The following is a 25,061-nucleotide window of genomic DNA, read 5'->3' as shown; positions in this document are numbered from 1 at the left end:
CAAATCTATGTTTATGTCTAATAAATAGATTAAAAACCCATTTATCAATATTGCCTATAATTATAATTTGAGTGTTAGGACCATGGATCATACGTTAATTCAAATATAAATACAAATACATACATACATTACAGACACTGCTAAAAATATAACCCATACTTTTTGGTTTTGTCATAGTCGGGGAAACACCTTACCTATTATGCATTCTGGGCACAATGACGTGTCGTGGTACCCTAGTTTACAGCTAGTAGTTTTATACCTAGGACATTATGATCGCAATATCTCAGAAACTAGAACCGACAACAACATTAAACTGGAGGCGATCCTATTTACAAACATAACCAGAGGTTATTTTAAAACTAAACGATTTGGGAGGAGACCTCAAACACAGTCGACTCCATTATATTTTTAACATCATTAGTGTGACTCGAAAAAGTAACACAAATATAGAGTGACACGAATGAGATTTAGTATAATTTTAATTGAAAAAAAAAAGAAAATGTAACTAGATTACTTTCAGATATGTCGGATTTCGATGCTACCGTAACTACTTTATATACAAAAAAGTTAAATAATAAAAGTACAAATTACTCACTCCCAAAAACAAAAAAAAATTACTCGCGGAGACAGTGGCCGTCACCCGAATGAACAAATTTTTGTTACGCGCACTGACATCGATTTTTAGACTATAATCTTATGAAAACGAAGCTGCATGCGTTCATGCTGTATAAACTGTTCAACGAGGCAGATGGACGCGCTTGTATTAGGAGATGACCCTAAACGGTGGAATTTCCATTGCACCCATTGTACCTTTTTTAGAATGTCCTAAGTGCCCTGCGTACGTTAGTACATCACATATCCGTTCAGGTATATACTTACCGAAACTTTTCGGTGATGACCGGTTGTGGCACATCGCACTAGACTGGCTGTTTAGAACAAAATGCGCGGCGCATCAATTATCAATTATCAATATTACTTTGACACAACCGTGTCACGAAGTCAACAACTATAGTGAACTGTTCACAAAACCGCGCTGTGTAGGTACTAATTTTGTGCGCCGTTTCGATGTAAGAAACATGCAGTCTGGTACATAGATGTCAATGCCTACCACCATGTTTTTTTTTTCAGATATCAGACAGAACGGACGCATATAGCGAAGCTATAAGGGTTCCTTGTAGGACTAGGTACTGAATATTAAAAATCGGTCCACAATTGAGTAATCGGTGAACATACATAAAAAAAATACAAACATTGGAACATAGAACCTCCTCCTTTTTTGAAGTCGGTTAAAAACGATCTACATAATCAAACTTCGAAGGAAGTAATTTATTGACGTTCAGCTTTACTAAGGATTTCTCTATCGAACGTTTATTTCTGACGATGTTGCATATACTTACGCTGTTGTTAATGTGTTATCTAAACTAATCAGACCGGCGCGTTTGCAATTTATTTTAAAGGGTATGAGTACTTGCTGCAACAGTGTTGGCGTCCGCATGCACTGAGATGTTTTGTTGCGCTGGCCTGAGCGGGGATGATGGAAATAACCGCAGTTAGTTATATTCTTACTAACCGCGCCGGGCCCCATGTTATGGGACGGCTGCACTGGCAAATATGCGGGCCCGTTTATTTACACGAGTCAAGTTACTTGCCCCTGCACGTAGCACAGGAGAGGCACATTCCACGCAAATTGCTTAGATAGGGGATCCTAAAAGCGGTCGATGTCAACCCCCTGGGGTCGAAATCGATTTCCAGGGGTTTGACATAAACGGAACTGATTTTGGAGGTCGACGAGGTCCAAAAATCGACCCCTATTTTTTAACATTTGTTCTTATTTGAAACTTTGAAACATTCAAGATACTGTACAAGTAAGGTTATGTATGTATGTACGTTTACCAACGTATTATAAAAATGACTAGGTAATATTTTAGTAGAAGGTATCAAAGTTTTTAATTGATAAGTATTATGTATCAATAGGAAAAAACTAGAGATAGGATATATATATAAGCTGCTTATTGTTTTTGGTAGGATAGGTAGCAAGAATTTTTTGTACGCAATCTGACAAAATTCATAAGACCGTCAGGTTGACCAACCTAACACTAGATTTTTTTATACTATGCAGGCTAATTTTAAAGCAAAAATACTTGTGTTCCCTCTTTGGTGGTGCATTAAAAAAAATCTAAAACAATGCAATAAAGGATTTTCATACATTTTTTCTGCTCTAAATCAGAAAAGTCCCGCTTTGTGCTGGGTATTTAGTGCGGTTATGATGAAATTAAAGCATAGTTGAAAGAAAAAAATATTTACTAACCGGCCATCATGTCGACGCTACAGTCCTGTTGTGATTCTTACGCCGGTTTCAAACGATTTCGAGTATAATGATGTAACTACACAATATTTTTAAAACACTTGACAGCAGCTACGATTGGGTAGGTGCCCATTAAATTAACGATATATTTTGTTATGTCTAAATGTGATAGAGTATCATGACATAAAGATGCCACTAAATGCAGTTTATCTTGTTTAAAATGTAAATATCTACTGTCTTGCCTGTGTCACTTTATACTTACTAGTTAAACATAATTTATTGAATCAGACGTTACTTTGCGGAGGTCCCAGATAAACTTTGCGAAACATCGGTTAGAATCAAATCATTCTTTATTAGACTCAGATTCATATAAAGTGTTACATTATTGCAGCAAGGGGTTTCGTCTCGATGTTCTAGAATGCATGGAGATAATTAGGTAAAATAGTACATATGCTACGGCTTGGGTCTAATTTTAGCAATATCAGTTAATAAAACACGCCTTGACATTAAATAAATAAAAAATCAAGGTAGTTTTATATGACGATTAAAATTTATTAATATTTTGTAAGTAGGTTTGTTTTGTTTAAGAAAAAAATATAGGTGGGTACTTAGGGAGTTACAGTGACAAATTAAAACGGTTGTTGTGGTTTGTTATTCTAACATCTGGTAGCATGGTGTACCTACGGTTGTGTTGCTCTGAAGATGAGCTCCGGTTGAGTTCGAAACGCGTCAGTTTAGTGTGGTTGTGGTGATAGATGGGTTTATGTGATTTGTGTGTGTTGTTACCGTGTGGAGATGGAGGAACTGCATGAACACGCATATTTTGCATAAACTTAGCTATCATAAGGTCGCGCGTGAGCAAAGAAATTATTTTAGTTCATTAGTTAAACATATTTTGACTATCTACTTTATATAGGTACCTACGTCTACAAAGCTGTAACCCTATCAAACTTTTTAATTTTTATATTTGTTGTTGTAAGGACAAAAAAATACACATTAAATGTAAATAGAGAGAAACCCGAATTTCTATCTATTAGAGTTCTTGAGATACAGCCTTCTAACAGCTTAGAGTCTAAGCTATTACAGGGCTAGGGCTGTTAGGAGGGACCATTTGACAAATACCATTTGACGCTCGTAGTCGATGGCTTCACGGACCACTTCGAGTTCTTCCAGGGACCACCAGTGGTCCGCGGACCACCGGTTAAGAACCACTGTTAGACGGACAACGAAACGACGACGAAATGGCAGCAGAAAAATAGCGCTCGTCCAATATTGATCAGTGGCGCTTGAACCGCGCCCACGGAGCATGCCTTAGATATACCTACATAAGAGCAACTTAATGATAGGTATCTAGTTGGTCCTTTTACTTAATATTCCTTTTACGAACTCAAGTAAACAAAAAAAGATTACAAAGAAAAGGAAAGCAAAAAGGTTTTAAAATTTTACAAAATAGGTATTTAAGGTAAACGTCCAAATATTATTTACGGCCCCAGTAGGTAGTTGCCATCTTTTTAATCATGTCATTAGCAACACAGCAGGTTGTTATATTTTGAGCATTAGCATATCAAACACTGGAGTGTGCAGTTAGTGCGTGTTAGTGGTGCAGTGGGCGTCTTTCGGCTGACGTGATGATGATGATATCAAACACCAGGACAATCTTACTGAGTAGTAGAATCCTAAAATTCTTAATTTTTTAATTTGTACTAAAACTTTGAACATGAAACTACCGTGAGACTCACTCATATTAAATATATTGACCCAGATAACTCACGTCTTAAATCGAGTTTAGCTCGACATGTTGGGGTGCGCGTGTTGCAGCAGCCGCTGAGTCGCGTTGCTCCGAAGACGAAGGGCTACGGATTAGCCCGAAACATGTCGAGCTAAACTCGATTTAAGACGTGAGTTATCTGGGTCAATGTATTTAATATTTGTACTAAAATTCTCAAAATTTTACCTTTAACTGAAGAGTGTGTCCTTGTCAACAATATTTCCAATTGCGATGTACAAACAAGTATGTCTATAAATGCACAGTTGGCTAAAAAAAGCTATTCTATAAGTGTACTGTAGGGTGTACTGTGGTGAAACTGACCACCTGCCAGGTTAGATTGCCTTTATTATGTACAATGGTAGTATTTTTATATGTACATATTGTATGTTTCTAGAATTTGACTTTAAAAAGACGATTGACAGCGGTATACCTACATGCCGGAGCATAGATTGCTCCCGACAGCCTGAGCGGCTGAAACTATCTCTCTAAACTAATAATAAGTTCTACAATAAATCTAAATAACTGAAAAATATCCATTTTATTTGAACTGAGTTTAAAGTCACGCGCGTAGATCCCCATTACCTAAGCTCTTACCAAGTTACAGTTTTTGCAGGTGGTAGGACCTTGTGCAAGGTCCGCCCGGATTGCTACCACCATTTTGCTCGCTAATCCTGCCGTGAAGCAGCAGTGCTTGCACTGTTGTGTTTCGGCGTGGAGAGTAAGACAGCCGGTGTAACTACTGGCACTTGAGGCATCCCATCTTAGGCCTCTAGGTTGGCAACGCATCTGCAATACCCCTGGTGCTGCAATACCCCTGGTGTTGCAGAAGTTGATGGGCGGTGGTGATCTCTTACTATCAGGAGACCCACTTGCTCGTTTGCCCTCCAGTCGAATAAAAAAATTATAATAAAAAAAATAAAAAATAAAAAGAGTCCCCACAGTACCTGTGCATTGAACAATACTTTCATTCACCCTTTAATATTATTAATGCGAAAGTAACTCTGTCTGTCTCTTGTTAGCGCTCAATTGATTTAGGTGACCTTTGGTATGGAATGGAGATAGTTTATGATCATGGTGAAAACATAGGATTATTCTTTCAAATGAAAAATTGCATAGTTCCTACCCAAGAATCTGCAAGATTTATAATTAACGATACCGTATTCAAAAACCATGGAAACCGCCAAATCGTTCGCAATACCTACTTATATACATCTCGTTTCCCAATACTCTGCAAAACTGACCATTATAACCAGTTGTCGAACGTACGGGCTGTGTTGACACGGCGTGTCATCACATCATACGTTACGACACACGCCATTCATCGTAGCAAATGCATTTACGTCCCTGAATAAGTAGTCGGAATGGAGCATTCACATAGACAATGGCGATTGTTTGCGGCGTCGTGTCGCGGAGCGTTCTCGGCACCGGCGGCACGCGGCCGCTGTGCTATTTATTAATAGCGAGCAACTCCGGCGGTGACGAACCCCGAGTCCCGTCCCGATGCCGCGCCTCTAGGAACACGGTCATTACAGCACAGAGGGACGGCCACGTCCTGCGAGGTGACCGCTTGACCGCCGACCGGCAGTCTATCCGCAAGGTCGCATATAGGGACGCATGCTGTGAAAGTTTTTGTTTAAATTCTGATTATAATTATGTCCTTGAAAAAGAAATATTTTTCTCAGACATGTTCGAAAATTCAAAATGGATAGTGGGAAGTGCATCGTTTACGCTCTTGGAAATTTATGAAAATTAACTTCGCTGCCTAGGAGAAAAAAAATATTTACAATACCTAAACAATGCCCCGCAAAATCGAGCAAAACTAGGCACGGCCGAACCATACTTTTCTCAATACTTTTTTCCTCTTCGCTATTTTTTTAAACTTAAGAGGACCATAGAATAATTCCATTTTTTGCAGCGCGCACGTAGATCATGAACGTTTGCACAAGGGCACTTTATTTTTTGTTTATTATCCAAACAGAAACAAACTTTTCCTGTTTTAAAGGAAGTTTACTCTACATATTTAATAATAACAGACAGGAGGAAAAGTAAACTAATACAATTAGCGTTTTATTTATCTACTAACAATTTAATCCTACATATCCTCAAAAACATACTACGTAAACTACTAAAAAGTAAGTAGGTAGGTACTTACGTATAAGAATTCGTCTAATAATACGCATCAAGTCCATTCTCTGTATTCCTATCCACTACCGAGTGTGGCCTGTAGTAACACGGGCAAATAATTAAAACGTAGATCGTACTCGTCAAACTGAACAACATTAGTTCAGCGACTTTTAAAAATTATTCGTTTTTTTTTATTACACTTTAAAGTTTATTCGAAGAAGCAATGTAAAGCAAAATGTTTGATATTTTTAGCGTGACAGGCGACCTCAGTTGGGTTCTGGGATGGGTTGAATTTACGATTAAGTTTGTAAGGGAAAAAAACACAAGTTAAGTTTTGATTTGAATGAAGTGGGGCCATGATGATCCGATTACCGGTGATCTATATAGAACCTCTCTCTCTACTATCCCCGGTTTTGGGGCACACACTGTTTATTTATGCTTCAAAGAATTCCATACAATACAATACAGTTCAATAATTCAGAAAATTACACTAATATAAAAAATATATAACTAAACTCCTTTCAGAAAAAACTGAGCCAGAAATTTTAGGTAGCAAGTGAAAACACAAAATATTAGTTCTATCCCTACTCCCCCCGCAATTCCTTCTCACCCCGTTATACGGTTTTTACTAGTATAGTTTTAAGTATTATTAAACGTACGGGTTTTCAGTTTTAATTAAATCTCCAACTTCGTAAACATTAAATTTCCATTGTTTTTTGGGGTAATACCTCTATAGATTCCCTTTATTATTCTTCAATGACGTGGTAGAATTATCAGAAAATTACCGTGAAATTATTGTATAAGTCTAAGAGGCTATGTTTATGGTTATAACCAACGAGATAAGAGTGATAAATAATAAAAATCCGCAATGCGCGTCATTGAACCGTTTCGAGGGCGCATACCGAATACAGCGATTGTACGGACAAACAAAATCCTACACTACATTTTTAACTCCCGTATATTGGTTAATTTAGTTCAATTCAAGGAGATCCCGCGGTGAGACGAAAGTCAGGACTGCTTTTATGACACCGTTCAATGCAATTCGCGATCTGAGAGCGACCGACGCGACGCTACGAATAAATCCTACTAATATGAAGTTTGTGAGTAAATACATCTGTCTGTGTGTGTTACACACCAATTGACCGATATTCCCAAATCGGGGTAAAATCTCGAAAATATAACCTCTGAAATTTGGCACAGCGCTGTTTCAATTAAGTGCAATGTTATAAAATCCACGATGTAGTTTTTAGGAATTCACATGGAAACATAGTAAACAACTGAAATTTCAATTCAACTGCCAGATGTAATGGTTTACCCGGGCGAAGCCGCCGGTAAAGTCAAGTTAAATATAATACAGATGTAGTTCTTAATGGTTTTCCATCGTATTTTATTGTAAAATCCTTTTTTTTTTATTCGGCTGGATGGCAAACGAGCAAGTGAATCTCCTGATGGTAAGATCACCACCGCATATAAACATCTGCAACACCAGGGGTATTGCACATGCGTTGCCAACCTAGAGGCCTAAGAGGGGATACCTCAAATGCCAGTAATTTCACCGGTTGTCTTACTCTCCACGCCGAAAAACCTCAGTGTAAGCACTGGTACTTCACGGCAGGATTAGCGAGCAAGATGGTGGTAGCAATCCGGGCGGACCTTGCACAAGGTCCTACCACCTGCGAACTCGTATCGTTTATCGTATTCTCTCAATTAGCTTCAGTAACCTGCCACTTCAGTACCCATCCTACAGCCGTAGATATACCGGGTGTGGCTTGTAACATGAGCAAATAATTAATAGTAGATTATTGTCGTGGCCTGGAAGTAGGCAATTGCTGGCTGAGTATGAGTATTAAACGGACGAGCTTGCGAGTCCGTTTAACTAATACGAAGCCAGCAATTGCTATTCCAGCCGAGACTAATATAAAGCTTTTCTCAAAAATGGTGAATAATTCTGAAATAGAATAAACTTTTTCTCAAAATATATTATAAAATTTAACTTTATTCCAATGTTTTTCTTATGCTTTCCCGCCTTTTTTCATTAAAAATAAACTGCAGGTGTATTTTTCCACCGAAAACACCACAAGCTATTTCAGACCCAATAGAAAAAGTCCGGAGTTCCAACAAAATATCTGATACCGGCCATTAGACTTGGCTGTACGACTTGTGCCAACATTTCCATAGCCTTTTTAACTTTAAAAAAAAATGTGACTGATTGCAGGCGCGCTAATTCATTATTGTCGAGCTAGCGCGCCTGCAATCTTTTTAACTTTTTAATTTTTCGCTGACCATAAACTATGCACTTCACCTTCTGATATGTAAAGAATAATGTCAACTTTTACGGACATTTTTGAGAAAAACATATATCGTACTGGTCAACACTAGTTCACAACAACATTAGTTCATCGACTATTAAAAATACTTAATTCGTTTTTTTTTTCATTACACTAAAGTTTATTCGAAGAAGCACTGTAAAGCAAAATGTTTAATATTTGTAGTGTGACAGGCGACGTTAATTGGGTTCTAGGATAACGGTACATTGAATTTAAGATTAATTTTGTATAAAAAAAGTTAAATTTTGATTTTAATTAAGTGGGACCATGATGATCCAATTACCTGTGACCTGTGTTTTTAATAGTATCCCCGGTTCTGGGCCACACACTGTATTTTTAATTTTGACGCTTTATACTAAAAAGTAAAATTTAATATTAATGGATATGAAAATGTCACTCATTGCATTGCTTCACAGGTTAGTGCAGGTTGCCTCACAATGTATTCCTTCACCGCAAAGCTCGTGGTAAATTTCAAATGTAAGTAATATCACACATTAATTTCGAAAAACTCGGAGGTGCGCGCCCATGTTTGAACTCGCGATCCTCTGCTAGGCCACCATGGCTCTCATATAATTATAATTATTGTAAAGTAAATATTGGGCAAGTGAAGTAACCGCGACAGTGACGCAAGGCGCTAGGCCGCTGGGCCCTGCCTACGCGCCCACCTTATAATTACGCTGTTTACACTTCGTCTAGACAGTCGACGGCCCCCCACCAGCCCTCCCCCGTACCCCCTTATCACAAAGCCGCTTAATATTGTTGTGATCGAGTTTTTCTAAATCGGACATTGGACTCGATATACACGAGGATTAAAACGTTATTCACAACAGCGAAGAGCTAGTTGTTAGTCGTCTTATTTGAACGAAACTGCTAAAAAACTGCTGCTGCTTTACGTTTTACAATTTTCTGTGAATCATTACATTATGTTCGAGTATATTACGGCTTTGTTTTGGATAACTATTAAAAACTTTTACTTTGTAATAGGTACCTCTACAAAAATAAAAATAACTAAGATCTATAGATTTAAACAATTCAAACGCAAGCTATACACATGGCTATGCGAATTATGCATTTACTCTGTAAGTGAATTTTTCGATATAAAAACTAATAATAAATAAAACACTAATTGACAGACATTAGGTACACAATTGCTACCAGTAAAATAATAAAATAACTTAAATCCTCTATCTTTTTCTATACTTACTTACATATTATATTAGGTAAACTTAAAAATATATTAGAAACCATTGTTGCGTTATGTGTATTGTGTGTTGAATAATTCTCCATATATTATATAGGTACCTGGAATGTCACATAGATACTTATTCGACATGCAAAATAATTTAACTTAATTTAATTTATTACCATTCCTACCAATTCAATATACATACCTAATGTAATCTGATGTGTGCTATAATTTTAACATACCTATTCAAAAGGTTTAAATATTTAATTTATTACTTATTACATATTTCTATTAATTCAATATACCTAATGTAATCTGATGTGTGCTATAATATGACATACCTATTCAAAATGTTAAATATTTAATTTGTTATTGTTTCTATTAATTCAATATAGTTTAAAGTAATCCGATGCGTGCTATAAATGCGACCTAATCCTGACAGAATATAGCATACTGTGTATAATTTGCATGCTACATAAAGCAGAATATGAAGGATCCTAACTATATATTGTTACAAACGCATACCATTGTAAACCCATATTCAGCAAATAAAGTAATTATTATTATTATTATATTATTTATTAAAGGACTGCCAAGTACGAGTCAGATCCGTGCACCGAGGATTCCGTACATCTCTACAAAATTTAACTAACTAGGTCTTGGTACCTGTTTAAGTTCATAAAGTACAGTAGTTAACAACAGGCACGGTTCTTGTTATGGGACCCAATTATTTTAAATTTTAGTATTTTTTTGGGGAGAGCCTTGGGGGAGGCCTATGTCCAGCAGTAGACGTCTTTCGGCTGACATGATGATGATGATATTTTTATTATTTGTTGTTTTTGTGTATACATATAAATTTTAGCTGTCTATCTAGTATGGTTCTCGAAATACAAACTGACAAACTGAAGAAGGTAATCGCATTGCACCCTGTGAAATACCTACTTGCTATTGAGGAGTTCCGGTTTTCATCTGCGGTCTATTTCATCAGTTCCACTCCACCTAGTGGTGATTTTCAAGTAACTACATAATGTACAGTCGAGTTCATAAACTTGTGAGCAAAAATTTTATCAAAAATATCACGCTTCTACGCCGTTAACAATAGAGTCGTGTTCAGATATTTTTGATAAATTTTTGCTCACAAGTTTTTGAACTCGACTGTACGATAATTACTACAAAATATATCCAAATCACTATAGACACAATACACAATACAAGTAACCTATATTACTTGTATTGTGCTATAGATGTGCCTTCAATGTTTCAAGTACCCTCGATTTCCCTGCGATTCAGATTCTGAGCTGATCATAACAGGATTGTACCGTACAATTTGTACGTAAGTACAGTCAAAGAAACTAAATCACGTACCTGGGTGGAAGGAACCTTTGTGCTATGTGTCATGTTGACATCTCATACGTCTACGAAAGAAATCATACCGAAATTAATTAGGAAAAGGTTCAACAGACGAAAAAAAAATCATATCGGTTTATCAATGATGGATCTGGGGTAAAGAATTAACGAATAACATCGAATTGAGAAACTATTCCTTTTATGTCTGTAAAAAAACAAAAGAGGCACAACTATTGCTTCCCTAAACAACGGCACACCACGCCCTCCGGCCAGAACTCGAAACTCAGGAACATCATTCTGCTGGAGCTTGGCTGGCACTCAGAGTCTAAAGAAGCAAAAAATTTGAACTTTAACCCTATTGCACTCTAGTAGGTCTAAAAATAATATAAGGTCAGGAATGATTGAACTTCAAATGTAAATAATTGAATCAATGTAATATTGATATTTAGTGGAAGATAGGAATGTAGATAAATAGTGTTGATATTTTGTTAGGTGCACTTTGCATTGAGGCCAAGGATTCGATGTTCGGTACAGATAACTTAACCCGTATAAGGCCGAGGTCGCGCCGGTTGGGTCGAACGTCTGCGATACGACAGTAATTTCGTCAAAGTCATTTTATGTGACCATTGCCTTTTTTATAGTGTGGAAAATGCACCTTATTTATTCAGCCCTGTTTGGGGATACAGAGGATATGTGAGGCTCGATCACTAGGTGGATATATCCACTGAAAACCACACGAGTTCCCTCGTAGCCATTGTGGGATGCCACGGAAGCAAGAAATGACACCGTAATGCCCACTAACCGGCCGGGATGGGGCTCCTCACGTCGATACAGTGCAATGCAGGGGGGTTACTACGATATTCGGCTCTCCGCCCTCCCCTCCTGGTGCTGGATTAGTTAAAGAGGTTTAGTCTTCGTAAAAAGCCGTGGCGGCCGAGTGGTTTGACTTACTGCCTCTCAAGCAGAGGATCGTGGATTTAAACCCCGGCTCGCATCTTTGAGCTTTACAGTGAAGAAAAACATCGTGAGGAAACCTGCATAACCTGCGAAGCAATCCAATGGTGTGTGTGTGAAGTTCCCAATCCGCACGCACTGGGCCCGCGTGGGAACTAAGGCCCAAGCCCTCTTTCAGGTTTTTAGATAGCATTATCGTATAACGTTGTGAAATGTTGTTTTTTTTTTGATAAATAGTACGCACATTATTGGGCCGACTTATTACAAAGGCCTGCCCAGCCGAACTAAAATATCAGAATGACGAAATATTTACGGCTTTAGACGCTGTGTCAAATATTGGATAATCCTTTGTTTTCGGTTGCTGAATATTTGGCTGTCACTGTAGGTACCTATAACATTTAGATCTGTTATTTTACTATTTTAATGCTTTGATGTTTATTTTGTTGTGTCGATTCCTCTTGGAGATATTTTATTTCTTATTAGTGTTTTAGTACAATTTTAGTATGCGAAATCTGTCATTTGATTGCAATCGCGAGCGTCAAAAGCGTTAGACAATACGGCCTCTGAATTTTTGGTATAATGATTCCCTTTAGAAGACGAAATTATTTACTTGGATATATATGTTTAGCTACTTTGTATTGTATTACGAGTATACGTGTAGGTAATGTTTATACAACGTACTTTTAACCAACCTATTACATATTTAAATACAAGTGTGGGTATAATTTTTTATATTATCTGTTCCATCAACTTAAAATAATCATTCTAATTTCGCAGTACTTTGAAAATTTTCAAATAAAAAATGGTTTCCTTTTGTAAATAAACATGTCTGACTATCGTTACACGCTAATTGCAGTTTGCGCCATTTTAATATATGTAGCTAAATAATTAAAACTGTACGTCGTACAAACGTCTCAATAAATGTTTCAGTTTTACGACACAATTGACGCAATTGGCGTAACTCCCAGCCAAGTGGAGGTCCCTGTTAAAATTTCCGCGAGACAGTTGCGTATTGTTTGTGGTGTGACGCAGTCAGCGCTCTAGCTTACAGTAAGAATGTATCAAACCGGAGGGGTCTTACGAAATTCATTTTAAAATCGAAGTTCGTATCGTTCCGTCCCTCTCACTCTTGTATTAATTAATATTAGAGTGAGAGGGACGGCAAAACACGAAGTTCGCATATTGCACTTCGCAGTATGTAGTGCCAGGAGTCTAGGTTTCTACCTACTTCACTGATGTTTTGCGCAAGTTAGTATCATATCACAGACATGAAAATAGAGCGATGGAATAGGGCATAAGAAAAACCGACCAAGTGTGAGTCAGGTTTGCACACTAAAAGTTTCGTACGTCTCTAAACACGACACTGACTAAGTCTAATAATACATTTTATTTTTACTAAGTAAATATTTGTTTTTGCCATGGCACTTATAAATACACATTATGTATAAATTTCAGCTGGCTGAATCTTACGGTTCTTGAAACACAGCCCTGTGACAGACAGATGGACAGCGTGACGACAGTAATAGAGTTCAGTTTGTCACGGCACGCTAAACATTCCGACGATCAATGCCGAGGCTACTCCTGATGGTCCTACGAAATAATAAAAAACGGAAAAGGGGGCGTAAGAAAAAAAGACCAAAGCACCGTTGTTGCTGATACGCTGAGTGGCGGATGACCTTAGAGCGCGCGTGGGCCTCCCGAGGTGCCGAGGGCAGGTAGCAGCTCGTGAGCGGGCTGCCACGTGGCCAGGTACCGCCAGCTGGAGAAGCTATTTCGGTGATCGGCGACAGGCCCCGGCAGACCGACACCAGACGTCGCCGCCGCCCCCGCGCTCCTCGCACATACTAAAAATAGCGTCACTGTGCATTCTTGGGCGAACGATGTCGAATTTTTGTCGAGTACGCGCGACCACATGCCGTTTGTTTGGGCCCCCGTCGACAACTCTCTATCACTGCATAAGGGACATTCTATTGCGGCTGCGGTGTCTGCGCTCAACGTAGTCATTCAGACTAACGCTAACGCCACTCTCAATCGGCCCAACAACCAAGAATAAATTACGAACTAATTATATATGAATACTCGTTCATCTCTTAAAGCATGGGCAGATATGTATGTACCTATATTTTACCTACATGTTGCTTACAATGAAACATTTTTATTTAGATTAATAACACAGCATTGGTTTGTAGTTGATAATTGATACTGCTGTAATGTTCGTAAGCGTAATTTGGAAGACCCTGACGCAACATTGTCACTTACCAGTAACTACGTTTATTTTTGTTAGGTTTGTTGCAGATTTCTGTACATAGCTAAACTAAAATTCAGAGAGCATGTACCTACTTTTAGATTGCCATGATAATTGAAGATCACCGACCTCCACGAGGAAGAGGCACCAAGAAAGATAGGTACCTACGTCAACGTTTAAGGAAAACTATTATATATCCATTCTTTAACTACTGAAAGTGACAAAGAATATTCTTAATTAGTTTCATGGTTGTTTTAAACATAAGTGGTAGTACCTTGTGCAAGGTCCGCCCGGATTGCTACCACCATCTTGCTCGCTAATCCTGCCGTGACGCAGCAGTGCTTGCACTGTTGTGTTTCGGCGTGGAGAGTAAGACAGCCGGTGAAATGACTGGCACTTGAGGTATCCCATCTTGGGCCTCTAGGTTGGCAACGCATCTGCAATACCCCTGGTGTTGCAAATGTTTATGGCCGGTGGTGATCTCTTACCATCAGGAGACCCACTTGCTCATTTACCAACCAGTCGAATAAAAAAAAAAGTTAACATTGAGTCAAGACCCAAATTTGCCGCTTAACTAAAATGTAGAGCAGTGGAGAAAACATAGAGAAGTATGTTGTTGACTTATTAACGACACATTTGATAGTTTTGTTTCTTTAGATGTATGTATAAGATTCGGAGATCCAAGATTCAGTAATATGCGTAATTTTCAACGGGGAATGATAGCTATCCCGTAAAGAAGGCGGGGCGGTACCGCTGCGGCGAACAAGCGGCCGGGTCGCCGGCGCGGCGTGCGGAGTGAGATATTCTGATTAAGGTTCGCTAAAATTAGCGCGACCACGCAAACAAACTCCTATATAAAAATAGAAATAATGCACTCTGGACCAAAATATACAAAGCAACACATATGTACGTAAGTATACAACGTACTTGTGCATGCAGGAATTTGCCTTGGAAATACTGAACATTAAATTATTTTACTGCGATGATACAAGTGGATGTTTACGTAACTTACAAATTTGAAATCTCATAGACTCGATAAACTCGATTCTATCTGCCTTTGATCTTAAGCTGCTATTGGCAGCTCCATTTATTTGTAAAGTATTAAACTAGTAGATTTGTTGATGTGATGACCTATTTAAATAGGATGTTGTTTGATTATTTTCTGCATTTGGCACTCGTCGGTGTAATTTTTTTTTGATTTGATATAAATAAGCAAATACACGTGTGTTTTACTGAAACGCTACCAATTTTTCATTATATTATTGAAATGACTACGTTGAATCTACGTTCTTAGCAACTAAAATAAGCGATAGAGTTGAATGACTCCTACACGTGTAATGTTAATGTTATGTTATTTCCTTCTATCCCATTTTACATAAAGTTTGCATTCGATCTAAATAAAAATACAATTGTCTAACACACTTGCCTTCTACGTCTCAACAGATGTATATCTTAACTGAGATTTACAACTCGTATATACCTAACGGTGGGATAAACCTAAAGACTCATTTGAATATCGTATCAAGAACCTATGTATTACTTACTTACGTATAAATGAGAAACCAGTAACATTTCTAAATGGCTGACTGACTAACTGATTGACAGATAACGCAGAGCCGATACCACTGGACCCAAAGACTTGATATATGTCAGACATATATATCCCTTGAGGGCCATAGTACACTGAGAAGGGATTTTTCTAAATTCTCACGGGAAAGGGAATAAATGGCATTTATATTTTTTTACTTCTCATGCTCTTAAAATGTTACTTTAGTCTTTGCATATCGGGACTAAAGCTCCTCATTAATCTCTAGGGATTAAAGTATTTTCAATCAATCTATCAATATTTATTTTCTTAATTTGTGTTGGAAACCCCTAAACAGCCAATCACGGTGTTTGTGAATAGAGGATTCTCGCCATTTTCGGTGATTGTGTATAGACAATTTTTTAAGGCGTGGGAATAACCTCAAAATGACAACTGTGCAAAAATATTTAAAAATACACCATCTGATTTCGTGATACACAATTAATGATTACGAATATGAATCTATTCAATTATATCAAGGATGAATTCATTTTGTTACCTATGCATAGTCCAATTTGTTTTAAAGTACATAGTTTGAAACTGTTGGCTAAATATGCAAGCATTTCAAGCATCCCTTTACAAAAAAAAAGAAAAGAAATAACTTCGTAACATACTTTTTTTTGCTATTTGAATTGTGAACATATGTCCATTAGTCGCATTGAGCCTACGTTTTTAAAAATGAATATTGTAATTTTGAACAGAATGTCGTTTTTTTCCTCGCATTCAAACTGACAAGTTTAAGGCGAGACTAAACAACCATAATGACACTCGAACTACAGCCACCCTCGTTCTGCTCGGGTGGCTAAACATCTCGTATCATTAAGGCTTGTTTTAGTCCGTGGTTGAACAATCTACTTTTGATTCAAAATAGCTCTACCTCCGTACCCTAACTAATAAATATTTATTAAAGATTTCGAATGTGGCAAGCAAGTAAGGTATTCCGGAATTCCCACGAGTGAAGGAATGAAGTGGATTTCTAAATAATAACTGACTCAGACAACGTACCTATACTGTACCTAAATCAATGGAGCTAGAGAGACGTACAATTTGCCAGATTTATTAATTGAGTCAACCCTGAACAACGAATGTTTTTTTTTCAGGGGTCTACAAACGACACAAAGGATAGTTTCACTTCACCATAAGTAGTATCTGTTTGTATGTCTGAGGCTCAATGATATAATACATTCATATTAGAAAGCTGTTATTTGGCACGAGTGTATGTAAGTATTCTGACTAAAAATTCAAACCTAATTTTTTACCTGTGTTAATATCTCTATTTATCACGATTTCGTCAATCGTTTAAAAAAACATTAAATAAGTACTAATAGTTTCTATTTTGAACACCATTATACTTACATATTACCCTCAATTGTAACAAACTGCCTAATGATAATGATATGGTAATGATAAATGATATTTTTTTTTATTTACAGAGAACATGGTACAAGATAAACAGTTCTAAAAGGTATAGAAGGCTCTCATATTCTGCCGCGATGGCGACGTGTAAAATTAACACATTAATTAATTCTAAAATATAATTCATGGCAATAAAAAAAACAAATGTCAAATAGTGTTAAATCATAAAACAATAATAAAATCACAGCAATAATAATCAATAAATCAATAATAAAAAATAGGGGGAAAAAATGACAACATTACGTTACAATAGGTATACCTAATACAATTTATGAAATATCTACTTGTAACTCTCATGTGATGTTAAAAATTCTCTAACTGAATAAAAACAATGTTACAGTAAATAAGTGTCCAGTTTTCTTTTAAATTCGTGCATATTACTCTGCTTAAGGCTTTCGGGTAACTTATTGTAGATTTTAATGCAAGAAAAGTATGCATTCCTCTTGTAAACAGACAGGCTAGCTTACATGGAAGAGGTAAAATGAGCAGTTCCCTAAAAAGGGCTTTACGCGACACCATGTATCCCACACCCTTCGGGTCCTAATGCATTTTTTTTGAAGAATATAAAAAAAGCCTTGAAGGCGATTTTTACCCATTTACCATTAGTATAATAGTAAGATATCATATAGAGCTGATGGCAACAGTGTTAGAATAAGTGTTTCAAAAATGTGTTAGGTTATTTGACCACGAGACTTCTTACCCCGCACTTGAACATTATTGTTCGTTCGTACGTAGTATACAGCAACATAATGACGAGTAGCAGAAATAGGTGGAATATTCTAATTCCACGATGTGGATGTTTACAAACTCCCACTGTGTATGTACTTGATCGCGCCCGTCTCGTTGCTATCCGCCCATAGCGTCCATTACCATTCATTACGTGCCTTGAAAATTAGGAAATGTGGAGTTGAATTTGTAATCTATGGTACTGACCTGTGACGGCATATAAACCAGGTCGAACCAGGTGCCATAATATTATCTAGGTATAATGCACACGGTATAACAATCACAGTCGATATTTCTTTCTTTCAAACAACAGTATGATTACGAGTATGAATTAATTAAAAAAAAGTTAATGAAATTTGAACTAAATTTTTTGATACTCTCACTTGATACTCTGAAACTATTCGTTTTCTAGGGCTCCGTATATAGTGCTACAAGGAATCCTTATATTTTCGTCATGTCCGTCCGCCTGTTCGTATATCTGTCTGCCCGCGACCTAGCTTCGAAGCTATTGGTACTTTGATTATTTAACAATAATGACTAGGTCTGTACTGATATAAATATGTATAAGTAGTATTTATATATTCAACATTGGATTATTTAAAAACAAACTCGATTTTGCCCGTTGGTTTTTAATGCCAAATGTAACGGAATATAGTAGGTAATATTTACTGATGTGTAACTATGTTGTTTCCAGAGTGGTGGTGGGCAGGCGCATGCATTGGCGGCGTGGTGGTCGTGTGCGCGGCTGCTGGCGCGCTGGCCCGGCCGCATCTGCTACGCCGGCGCGCTGCCGCTGCCGCCGCCGCCGCCGCAGCCTACCCCGTGAGTATACCTTGCATCATCCATCCCAGCCTATATAAGTCCCACTGCTGGGTACAGGCCTCCTCTCAGAACAAGAGGGCTTGGGCCATAGTTCCCACGCGGGCCCAGTACGGATTGGGAACTTCACACGCGCCATTGAATTGCTTCGCAGGTTTGTGCAGGTTTCCTCACGATGTTTTCCTTCACCGCAAAGCTCGTGGTAAATTTCAAATGTAATTCCGCAGATGAATTTTGAAAAACTCAGAGGTGCTTGCCGGGGTTTTAACCCGCACGAGCCTCTGCTTGAGAGGCGATAGGTCAAACCACTAGGCCACCACGGCTTGCATCAACTAAACAAATACTTACAGTGTAATAAAAAACCGGCCACCGGAGTCGGACTCGCGCACGAAGGGTTCCGTACCATTATCTATACAACAGTAGACATTAGCAAAAAAAAACAAGTTTGTTGTATGGGAGCCCCCCTTAAATATTAATTTTATTTTAATTTAATTATTTATTTTTAAAGTGAACACTACTAAATATTCTGTGAATATTTCAAGCGTCTACTTGTTGCCGTTATTAATATCGAGCAAAAAACGGCAAAAAAATCACGTTTGCTGTATGGGCCCCCTTAAATATTTATTTTATTCTGTTTTTAGTATTTGTTCTTATAGCGACCACAGTAATACATAATCTGTAAAAAATTCAAGTTTCCTAGCCTTAAGAGGAAACACTAAAGACGAGAGAATTGAAAAATAGTTATTTGTAAGATCTAGCAGTGCCCGAACAACCGCGAGCAGAGGATGAATGAGACAACTGCAGCTTGGACCGAAAATACCTATTAAGAAGCTGTTTCACCATCCATTGATTAGCGTTAACCGACGGTTAAATGTGATGCCGTCTCCTTCTATTCGAACAAAACAAATAGAGACGGCATCACACCTAACCGCCAGTTAACACTAATCAATGGATGGTGAAACAGCCCCTAAAAGTACAAAATCAACGTTTCGTAGTCCCGTGATTTCTTCTCCAAACTTGACCTATATAACCATTTTTTTTTTTCGGAGCCAAAATGGCAAAACGGAACCCGTATTGCTTCGCCATGTCTGCCTGTCTGTCTGTCCGTCCGGCCGCAGCTTTGCTCAGGGACTATCAATGCTAGAAAGCTGTAATTTTGCACGGATATATATGTAAACTATGCCGACAATATGATACTTACAATAAAAAACAAAAAATATATTTTTTAGGATATCTCCCATAGACGTAGTGGGGGTGATTTTTTTTTCTCATCCAACCCTATAGTGTGGGGTATCGTTGGATAGGTATTTTAAAACCATTAGGGGTTTGCTAAGACGATTTTTCGATTCATTGATATTTTTGCGAAATATTCAACTTTAAAGTGCAAATTTTCATTAAAATCGAGCGTCCCCCCCCCCCTTCTCTAAAATCTAAACCGGTGGGTGGAAAAAATTGAAAAAATTCAGGATGGTAGTAAGTATATCAAACTTACAAGTAAAACTATAATAGTTAAGTTTTTTTGAGAAATATTAGTAGTTTAAGAGTAAATAGCAGCCTAAGGTACAAAATATACCTAAACTTGGAATATTCCGTACAAAATGCGAAATCCTTAGAAAAATATTACTTAATTTTTTCGTTATGGCTACGGAACCCTATTTTGGGTGTGTCCGACACGCTCTGGCCTGGTTTTTTGAAGGTTAAGATCGCGGTTAATAATTAATATATGAAAAAAAGAAAAACATAAGGACACTGGTTTTCCGTTGGAACAAAAGTATAGGTAATCAAAAGTCACATATCAAAAATCCATAGACGAAAATAAATATGTATTAAAAACTAAACTACTGCAAAAAGGTGTGCAATCTTGCACAGGGGCTATTGATTTTTGGAAAAAAAATTGCTCTTTTGGCATTATCCAGGGGGAAAACAGGGGACTACGTTTGTATGGAAAAACGGCCCTTGTGTTTCCTCTTATAAACTTAAAGTAAGTAATCCGCCACGCGTGAACCTTCTCCCTCAACGGTAGCGGCTGACTAATGCACTGCTGCAGGGCTACTACGAAACTCGAAACTCGAAGTTCGTATCGTATCGTCCCTCTCGCTCTCGTATTAAATCTTCTTCATAGAGGTCCAGAGGAAGTACTTCTATGCAGCCGATCGTTGAACGTTAAACTGAGTTGCTCCGCTCGCATTGCAGTTTAAGGTGGGCATTTTTTTTTCTGGGCTTGGGCAAAGGCATAAAATATAGAGACAGTTTACGCTTCAAATTAAGAGGGCGGTTCTTGCAGACACTGAATGAAACGAGCGGGCACCTAATAGTACCACAAGTAGGTAAAACCAGGGCAAGACAAACTTTCATGAATCATTCAAATTATTGTTTTTTATTAAGACTATTATACGCTGTGGTATTATTATAAAACTATTTACTACTTGTCTTATCTTATAAAGCTGCTATAGATATGTATTTCCTAACACGTAGTATTCAGGCAGCAGCTGTTGCGCGTTCTAGCTAAGTAATTATTTTTTGATTGATTTATAATACCATTAACTTCATAATTATAATTGTTGTGTGCCCTTGCAGGGCGTCATGGACTAATACCTAATGTAACACCTTTTACATGAGCCACCTCAGTAAACAACATGTCCCAAATATCAACGTCAAGTCAGAAACAGTTGATGGTGATAGGACGAGAGATAACGGTTATCGGAAGTCTACCTCGGTCATGTACTTATTAATTTCTAAAACAGGTAGACTGCCGATGACTATTGGTAAATAACATACATTTAGGAATAGATATATTCGAGGAAACTGAATTGTGTTCCAGGGCTACATTTTACTAATGTCATGCTGAAATCCCATACATTTGCAAAGAAATCTTGTCCCGTATTAGTTTTATTTATCCGCAATGCGACTTTTTCTTTCCATTGAATAACTATAACAATACCTAATATTACATAATAGTTGTGTAAAATAACAATCGTTTTTTATTGGTATTTATCAATTAATTTATTGCAGGAATTTAAGAGTTGGTATAATATTCTAGATTAAAAGGTAATGATGTCCTATAAAATTTTCTTCATTATCTAATAAGAAGGATTTCTCAAAATAAGACTGAAAAACATGTGGTTTTGCTATAAAAAAGATGTTGCTTGCTAGCGTTTATTTGTCATATGAACCCGAGATTATTCATAATTAGGATTAATTAATTTATACGAAAAAAACAACAGGATAAGTAAGAGTCGGACTTGCGAGTTTCTTACCAATTGAAAGCCAAATACGTGATTTGCACCCATTCTCCTTTATTTCTTAAAATTATATAAAATGAGCAAGCTTGTGTTCGTGTGTTTGATATTCATTCACGTTAAAACGGCTGGCCGGATTTGGATGAAATTTTATAATGTAAGTAGATCATTAGGATATACAATCTTTGACAAAATGAAATTCACGTTCCCGCCTCAATTTCGATATTAAAGATTTATTTATTTAGTACTCAAAAATAAATTAAAAGTAAACTTACAGAATCAGTAAATATAAATATTATACATTTTTACTTTTAGTTAAAGCGGCAATTCCTAAACGCACATTAATAAAACATACCTTTGTTACAAAATATTAGCAGTTCGAGAAGATAATAAACTCTAAATACACCTTATTATGATTTGGACACAATCATTTTTGGCATTAGCTAAACGCAGAAAACAGTATATTTTTAATCTCGGCTTTTGTACGTGACTATTTAATTGGACAATTGGCTGGCTGTATTGTGAATTTTCGGTCTTAGATGAAATTAAAAGTAAAAACCTGCACATGTCCGAATGTGGACATGTCCGGGAAGTAATGCCACTTTTTTAAATTTATTATCGCATCAACGCATATAACGATGGACTTCCCGGTCGATTTTTCCAACGTTAATGAGAACATTTCCGAGCAAGTTGGAGAAAATATTTTTTTGCGTATAGGTACATGAAAAAATTAGGCTAAGTTTGTAGAGTTATACCTTCTTGAGTTAATTTGATGTGTTATCTAGAGCTAATTTTATATTATTGCTCAAAATTAACTGTTAACGCAGAGTTAGGTGTTGTATAGCAAAAGGCATGGAATGGTCAACACAGGTTCAACGACGTGGGTGCTGCGTAACCTTTTTTGCTACAAGTGCCCCCTTGGGCTTAGTTTGGTTTAAATCAGAGAAAATTACATGTTTTTGTTATATTTTGTGTCTGTTAATAATATGACAATAAATTAATATTTTTATGTTTTTAACTCTCCAGGCACTTTGCTATCTATGCCATGTTAGTAACCTACCCATCTTAAGATATACTTACTTACCAACTTATTTTATTTACTTAAGTGCTAATAGTAACATTTTTGTGCTTGTTTGAAATGTACTTACGTAGGTAGGTAGCTACTTCGATTTTGTTACAACTCTTACGATTACCTCGATCATTGAGCAATGCCAACCGTCTCGTCTCGTCTCGCAAGCCGACAAACGCGTCATCGCATCGCTGGCTTATACCTACATATAGGTACATACAAACGATAGCGCGGCGCGGTAGCAGCAATCGAGCTTCTTTTGCATGTGTGCCAAATCATATGTACGGTCTGTTCTCATACAACATTATCCACACTTACCTATGAACGGCACACATACATGGCACTGTACGGAGCGAGAGAGCACACAGGCGTAGCTAGACATGGCCACGACGCTGTGTGCCGGGGTCGACGTGACACACCACTGAGTGCGCTAGTGTGAGACGACATCGGCGGCAGCCGGTGCACCGCCGCCGCCCGCCCGTTCTCGCCCCGCTACGCGACTGCGAACACCGCGCCGCGTCCGCGTCATTGAATAACAAGACTCGCTCGATGGCAGGCGTCTTCCTGCCAATATGAAAAACAACTATAAGACAAAATACGCGATAGTGGAATTTATATGTTATTCTTATTTTAAAAGTAATTTATTTTTATAGTGTTATTGCATTTAAAAAACATATTTTATTTATTAGTGAATGATAGTTAATTGTTGCAAAAGCGCTTACGGGTGTTGTAGTCTCCGTCTAGTGCCCTGTGATTGTTTTGTTTGAAATCAATGTTGAAGCACCCGAAGAAAACAAATTCTTAAATGTCAGTGGCAGTGTGGATTTATCCTCAGCAAGCGTACAAAATCGAGTGATCGATTCGATTTGACTCCACGGCGTGTCATCGTTAATCATTGGATACAAGCACATCACTAACTGTCATCCGCAGGTGAAAACCTACAAGAATTGTGGACGACAACGTTTCAAATAGTGAGTAGAGTATTATTAATAAGAAACATAAATAGTATGCACACATAAGCTTCGATACCAGCTATACCTAGATTGTAAACATTAAATATGCTTTTGCTTTAGTTAGGTAGTGGTGGCGGGTTTACTGTCAACCGATGATGTTGTAAGGATAACACTGAATCAATAATGTTAGTAAATGAATGTAGGTGAGAGAGAATATTCGAGTGTTTGATTTGTAATGGAAGCGAGTGAAGTGAGGCCCGAGGCGGCCCAGCGGTCGGCGCGCGGCGCGAGACGGCGGGAGCATGCCAAGTGATAAGAGGCGCGCCGATAGATAGCAACGTCACACCCAGACGTTGTTTGTGTGAATTTAAATAAATTTTCATGACAGACAGTTCCGTAATCGCCGCTCGCCATAGTCGTGACAAGTCTACTGATATGTGCACCAGTCTAACAAATATGTTTATCAAAAGCAAAATACAATTTACTTGGGTGATTTTTATCTTATTATTTTGAATATATGGTAGTTACTTATTACATGCAACATTGTACATATCATCACTGATTAGTGAAATTAAATCAGGTCACTGGTGAAACGCATCTAGACTCCTTAGGGTAAATAAAATAAAGCAATATGAGTATTAAAGTTAGTACTATATTGTCTATAATTTAACCTGAAATTCATTACCTAACCACTACAACTACCAAATAAACATTCAAGCATGTATAGACTGAAAACTAAATGCTGAACCAACTTTAAAATTTTCACAACACAAGCAAAGAAGAATCAAATGGGACCCTGTCCCAGATAATGTCACATGCTTATCATAATTACTTACCTGGCCCACTGCATTAAAATCAATTAACAAGCATAGTTCAAATCTAGTTTAGTATTAACTAAAACTAAGTTAGTTGACAAGCATGATACCTAATTATCTTGATAAAATATACTGTCACGTCGTGTCGTGACAGTATATCGGGTGTCGTGTCGTGTAAATGTA

At 37.5% G+C, this 25,061-nt stretch overlaps 1 protein-coding gene across 4 annotated transcripts in view; it reads left to right on the top strand.

Annotated features, from left to right (window-relative positions):
* LOC141430389 (uncharacterized) overlaps positions 1 to 25,061 on the top strand; it is a 58,874-nt gene that overhangs the window by 14,426 nt on the left and 19,387 nt on the right. For 2 of the 4 annotated variants that reach the window (XM_074091074.1, XM_074091072.1), the window contains exon 2: positions 18,678 to 18,805. In XM_074091074.1, coding sequence (XP_073947175.1) covers positions 18,697 to 18,805 — 109 coding nt within the window. In that variant the 5' untranslated portion in view covers positions 18,678 to 18,696. Of the gene's footprint in view, positions 1 to 18,677; positions 18,806 to 23,629; positions 24,082 to 25,061 lie in introns of those variants that run through there. The other 2 variants (XM_074091071.1, XM_074091073.1) reach the window with 2 other exon arrangements.

The sequence above is a fragment of the Choristoneura fumiferana genome, chromosome 8 (genome assembly GCF_025370935.1).
Source record: "Choristoneura fumiferana chromosome 8, NRCan_CFum_1, whole genome shotgun sequence".
Lineage (NCBI taxonomy): Eukaryota > Metazoa > Arthropoda > Insecta > Lepidoptera > Tortricidae > Choristoneura > Choristoneura fumiferana.
This window is presented reverse-complemented; position numbering and strand designations above follow the sequence as displayed.